Here is a 6,000-nt window from a genome sequence, read left to right as displayed (position 1 = left end):
ATAAACTAACAGCCGCAAAACTTTCCCAGTTGATTACTGACATTAAGAAAAATATTTGTTGTATTACAAGTTTCCTGAAATTTGATGTTTAAATATGCAAATTAGGCATTATCTTGTTAAATATGCGCTAATGCATACATTTCTAGAACAGAAATCTGAACTTCGGATAAACCAGTTTCAAACTTCTTGTTTCATTTTGTTGACAGTTGGAGTCAAAGGATCTTACAGAGGGGATGTTGGATATTTCTTTTTATCACTCCAAAAATTTAGAAAATACTGTCAACAGCCATAAAAAATAAAATGTTGCCATGAATGATATACAAACCTATGGCATCAGGTTTATATCTCCCGAGCGTGATAAAACACCATCACGAGCAAATTGTATAATTTCACATGCACAGATATTATTCTTTGCACACCAATTCAACAATGGAGAGTTGTACAGGCAGCTGCGAGCGTGAAACAAAACATAGGGAGAGGCAAAGAGTGGCGCCTGCGCGTATAAAACTGAGCAGCATGCGCACAGAGCAGTCACCACGAGCCACAAAGTGTCTGAAACACTGTTTGAATTTTAAATTAAAAACATGATATGTTACCTAATCTACCCACGGACCACCATGGGGACACTCTTTGAGAAATACTGAACTATATCACAGCAGATGAGGCATCCTGTTATATTCACACACTAACAATTGCCCCCACCACCGGCCCACTCTGTTTAGACACATTAACATACACAGTATATTTACATTCATGTCTTGGTTTAGCACACTGATAGGCTAACGTTACCTGCTCAGTTATTATTATAGTTTGTTTTATACTGTCTGCTTGTTTCTAAGATAATTGTGTTTATTAAAATGTGCCATTTTGCTTGCACTTTATTTTTAGTTTGTGCTTGTAAATTAACAAAATTATATCAAGGAGGTTAAAAATGCAGCCTCATAATTTTTTTAATGCTGTGAGTAAAAACTGTCTAAAGACTGACAGATATAAATCTAGTTTTGCATAGCCAGACCCTCCTCCACAGCTCTGCGGAGGAAGGTCTGGCTAGTCCACACAGCATTCTGGGATGGGAGAAAAATGTGCTCTGGTTTATTGGCATTTCTTTAAACCAATCACAATCGTCTTGGGCGGCACTGTGCGCCGCACGGAGCCACGGTGCCTCTGCAAAATAGCCTTGGAAAGGAGCTTGTTTTGGTGGTACTTTCAAAGGTTGTTTTAGTCGTGCAACAGAAAACTCAGATTGGACAGATAGTCTAGCTAGCTGTCTGGATTTACCCTGCAGAGATCTGAGGAGCAGTTAACCATAGTCCTCATTAATCCACCAGAGTTTAAAATTACAACCCAAAGGAAGCGATAGGTACCGGACATCCTGCCGAAAAGAGTGAAATTTCAGGCTGCAACGGAGCAATCCCTGAAGTGAAACGTCAAGGATATAGACTATCCAACATGTCACTAAGAGCAGAGCAGTGTCCTTCTCCTCTCTCGCCTTGTGCACGCAGGCAGAGTTACTACAGTGATGGAAATCTGCGTCGCCAGGTCCTTTTCATAATGCAAGCCTATATGAAACTCGACAAAAAACATAATAGGACCATGTAAATGAGCGATAGTCTTGGTGACATACAGTAACAGCCTGAATGCAGAATGTTAGCAGTTCTGCAGTTTGGTTGATTGTTGACTCCTCCTGTGAGGTTAATTATTGTTCCAATAAAGTAGAATTAGTTATAAAGGAGCTGGCAGGTTATCTCACATCCTGTTCGCTGTTCAGGTTGCTACTCCAGGCTGCGGCCGACAGTAACGCTACACATCGCAGATAAAATTGTTCCTAAAAGTCGTATTTTTTTGGGGATAATGACATGGCTGGATTGCTAGCTTGTCTTGTTGTTCACCATACTGTCAAATTATTTTTACTGATTGCCAACTGTACACAATGTTATTGACTTTGGATCTTGCTAGCATAGCGTTAGCCTTCTTCTGGCTCATAGCTAAGCTGAAGGGTTCTACGAGCTGATAATATATAAATATATAAATATCTCCCGTTGCTAATGGTGGCAAGTCGCATCTAAGGTTCTTCCTATTTCCTGGAGGAGTGAACAACGTTTGCATTGCATAAGCACCTTATAGAATGGGAATGATTGTTCCAGGTATTAGTCCAACCCTCAGGCGTAACCAGGGAAACGGAGTTATTGTTTGGAAAAACTTTAGATTTCGATTGTAAAACAAATTAAAATATAAACTAATGTTTTAAAAATATGTTATTTGGCAAGTGACCATGGTATAAGCGAGTTAATGCCCTTCGAAGTGTCCATTGTCAGGTATTAATGAACTTTGGACGGTTCACGCCCAAGGGGGTAAGCGTCTGTCAACAACCCGTAGATCCTATGGCGCCATTTTGATGCTAACAAGCACTCACCCGCCGTTAGCATTCCATTGACTACCATTCATTTTGATGTCACTTTGACAGCGAATAACTTTACATCTGAACCCTTTAAAGACTTTACTTGTCCATTGTTTATTTCTAAAGAAACATGACAATGTATAAAAGGCTCCATTACCTTGTACCTCACGTTATGGCTCCGTAGCAGGCGTTTTTGTAAAAATAGGCTAACGATTGTGTCATAACCACGAGACTTACTGTCTCATAGTAGAGGAATTACCGTATAGTACAGGAGAAGCTCACAGGCAGTTTCGACGTACATTAGCTGTAAGTTTAATGTTACTAATGTTAACTAGCATTTTAGTTAGCAATAATTAGCCTGTGCCTATGTTATCTCCTTACATATACCTACGCTCTCCGTCTCTGCAAGATTCGGAATGATTGAGATTTCTCTTGGCACAGCTACCAGAAGACTTACAACTTTCAGACAGGTTGCTCACGTCACATTTACGTTGTCTCTCTCAGTTGGAGGCTGCGCAGTAATGCTCAGCGCTCACCAGAAAAGTGCTTCTAATATCCTTCACTGGTCTCCGTCCAGAGCAACGGGATCTGTTGGTCCAGTTTATATACTGTCTGTGTTCACGCCTCTCCATCGTCCATTAATACCTGACAATGGACTCTTCGTCGGGCATTAACCCTTACATAACGAGTAACGTAACAAATTACTTTTGATACTAAGTAATAAGTAAACTTAATATTATTACTGTTTAAGGAGTAATAAGTAAAGAGTAACATATTACACTTCCTGAGAAACTTGCCCAGTGATGCTCCCCGTCAGGACGCTCTTGATGATGCAGGAGTAGAAATTGCTCAGTATTTGAGGGGATACCCGGAGTTTCCTTAGTCATCTGATGTCAAACGGTCTCTGCCTTGCCTTTGGGATGTCACGGTGGCTGAGCACTGGCGCCTCCCAGCATCTTCTCCCCGTGTTTGTGTGGGTTTACTCCCACCACCAAAATAAAAATGGGACACGTATCTCCTTTATACAAGATTATTTCCACATTATAACCATGACACATACTTCTTCCAAAATACGAACAGTTAAAATTGTGATGATGAAATAACAGACATGTTATGTTTGTAATGATTTATTCAATTATTTAACAATATGTTTATTCTTTGTATGCTCATACATTTATTTCCTTGTCGTGTCTTGTTTAGTTAGTATTGGCCGTTTTGGAGTTCTTTACCTTTTAAAGGGAAATTTCGTGTTTTTTTTTTTTTAACCTGGTCCCTATTTTCCTATGCATAGGTGTCTAAGTGACTAATGGAACAACAATCTATGAAATTGGTCCAGTATTGAGCGAGAACGCTGTAAACCAGGATGCAATGTAACCCTATAGGACAAATGTTCACCGTCAGTTAGGGTCCACTAAAAGTTCTGTTTTTGCCACTGACAGGCTCCGATTATTATTCTAAGTGTCTGACAACATTATGGAAAGGATCCCTACAGAGATAGACCTTTTTGTTAATGAGTAAGATCTCTTTAGTTTAACATGAAACAGCCCCAAAATCACCATCACCAAACCCACCAGACTCCATGTAAATAAACAGTACTTTTAGCGTGTATAGAGCCAGCATTATTTCCACATGTAAATGGGTGAATTAAGGGTTTATTTCAACCAAACCAGAAAGGTGATTGTTGGAACAGTGGAAAGAGCGGCTTTTGATAGTTTTATTTAGTTTCTGTCGATTTTGAATGAAGTGTGTTTTACGATGATAAAAGTACAGATTATTTACATTGAGTCTGGTGGGTTTGGTGATGGTGATTTCAGGGCTGCTGTAAACAAAAAGGATCTTACTCTTTAACAAAAAGGTCTATCTCTGTAGGGATCCTTTCCATGATGTTGTCAGACACTTAAAATAATAATCTGAGCCTGTCAATGGCAAAAACAGAACTTTTAGTGGACGCTAACTGACGGTGCACAATAGCCCAATAACTTAGCTTGTTTCGCTGACTGCCGACTGCAGCGGTCTTGTTTAATTCTGGACCAATTTCAAAGATCGTTGTTCCCATCAGTCACTTAAACACAAAAACATAGGAACATAGGGTCCAGTTTGAAAAAAAACAAAGTTACCCTTTAACATACTCAGTGTGACCAGTACTCTTACCCCCAATAAAAAGCATATATTTCTAATGCACACGTATCACCACAGCAGGGTTTAATTCACATCAAGCACAATGTCCTGTATCAGACAGAGACACACATGCAGTGTCTACTTAATGCCTGGTTTTAAAGGGGACTCAAGCCAACAGCCTACAGTTACTCCCAGGGACCACAGCAGTCTCTGCAGCTCTGCAAACATGGCTCGTAAATGTTGCAAATCTGGATTTTAACAGTATATAGTTCAGTATATGAATTTGCTATGTCATTTGTAAGTTCAATGTAGTTTCAATATCAGTATGGTGACAAAATACAGGATGCAAACCACTTTATTTCCACCTGCTCTCCTCTTCCACCCCTCACAGATAGACAGACCAGTAGACCACATTGAAGAAGAGGAAGGTGAAGGGGAACAGGGCTCTTGCATAGAGGTCGATGCGTTTGGCAGCAGCAGGTATGACAGGTTTGGGTGGCGCTGGTTTCTTTTTGGCTTTGGTCTGGGATTTGAGGGCCCCTGACACTTCAACTGGTTTACCGTAACAGTCAAAGTTGGAAAGTTCAAAGTCTCGAGGTAAAGATCCCACGATGCTGAAGTCATGGGAGCGAAGATCCGACTTGGAGGTGCAAACTTTCTTACAGCGAGTTTCTACCACCTGGTAAAAGACAGAGAGTGACTGAGTATTGTCACTCATAGTGTTAGCTGTAAAGAGTCGTCATAAGGTTCAGGTCTTACAGCTTCTAGTTCTTGCTGGGGCACTAGTTCAATGCCATTCTTACTCTTTTACTCGTTCGTCACAACTCAAAAAAAAAAAAGCTCCAGATTAATCAAACTAAGCTTTTTATGTGTTTTTTTTTTAATACATGTAATTTACTCCGAAGGATGCTTGTGATGATTACTACAAATAATATAAGTGACAGAAATATATTCATGCACACTGCTGGTCCATTTACCTGCAGAGTGTTGACATGTATGGGTGTTCCACCAGTCCCATTCACTGTGTTGTTAGTTTTATTTGAAGTTTTATTCTTTCCTTCTTTCTCTTGCAAAGCTTTCTCTTTCGTGGCCATTTTGGCTTTCTCCTCCTCAATCAGTTTGGGACTGTTCAGCATCACCTACAGAGAAAGGTTGAGGGAAATAGAGAGAGAGAGAGAGAGAGAGAGAGAGAGAGAGAGAGAAGTCAAGGGAGCAAAGGTCAGAGAGAGTTCCATGAGAAGCAGCTGCACGAAAAAAATCGTGTCAGTTGGTCATTCGGATGCGTTCAAAAAATTTAACTCTTGCGACAGGCTACGGACAGTTCCTATCCGATAATTCCAGCGGAAGTTAGCGTTGCTATGGTACTGATAAACAAACCTGCTAATGCTAATTGCTTAGCTAGCAACAGCCATCGAACTATTGACATTATACCGCTATATCACATTTAACCGACCTGACATGTCAGCAACTTTTCTCCATGCAGC

The 6,000-nt window shown here is 40.2% G+C and overlaps 1 protein-coding gene across 1 annotated transcript in view; it reads right to left on the bottom strand.

Annotated features, from left to right (window-relative positions):
- Positions 1 to 4,236: 4,236 nt before the first annotated feature.
- Positions 4,237 to 6,000, bottom strand: part of LOC116056518 (glycine receptor subunit beta-like) — a 136,129-nt gene continuing 134,365 nt past the window's right edge. Inside the window, exons 10-11 of the mRNA XM_031308644.2 lie at positions 5,494 to 5,655; positions 4,237 to 5,195 (exon numbers count right to left, since the gene is read on the bottom strand). Of these exons, the coding sequence (XP_031164504.1) occupies positions 4,902 to 5,195; positions 5,494 to 5,655 (456 nt within the window). The 3' untranslated portion in view covers positions 4,237 to 4,901. The remainder of the gene's footprint in view (positions 5,196 to 5,493; positions 5,656 to 6,000) is intronic.

Source organism: Sander lucioperca, chromosome 1, assembly GCF_008315115.2.
Source record: "Sander lucioperca isolate FBNREF2018 chromosome 1, SLUC_FBN_1.2, whole genome shotgun sequence".
NCBI lineage: Eukaryota > Metazoa > Chordata > Actinopteri > Perciformes > Percidae > Sander > Sander lucioperca.
The sequence above is the reverse complement of the archived record's forward strand: the minus strand, read 5'-3'. Positions and strand labels throughout refer to the sequence as shown.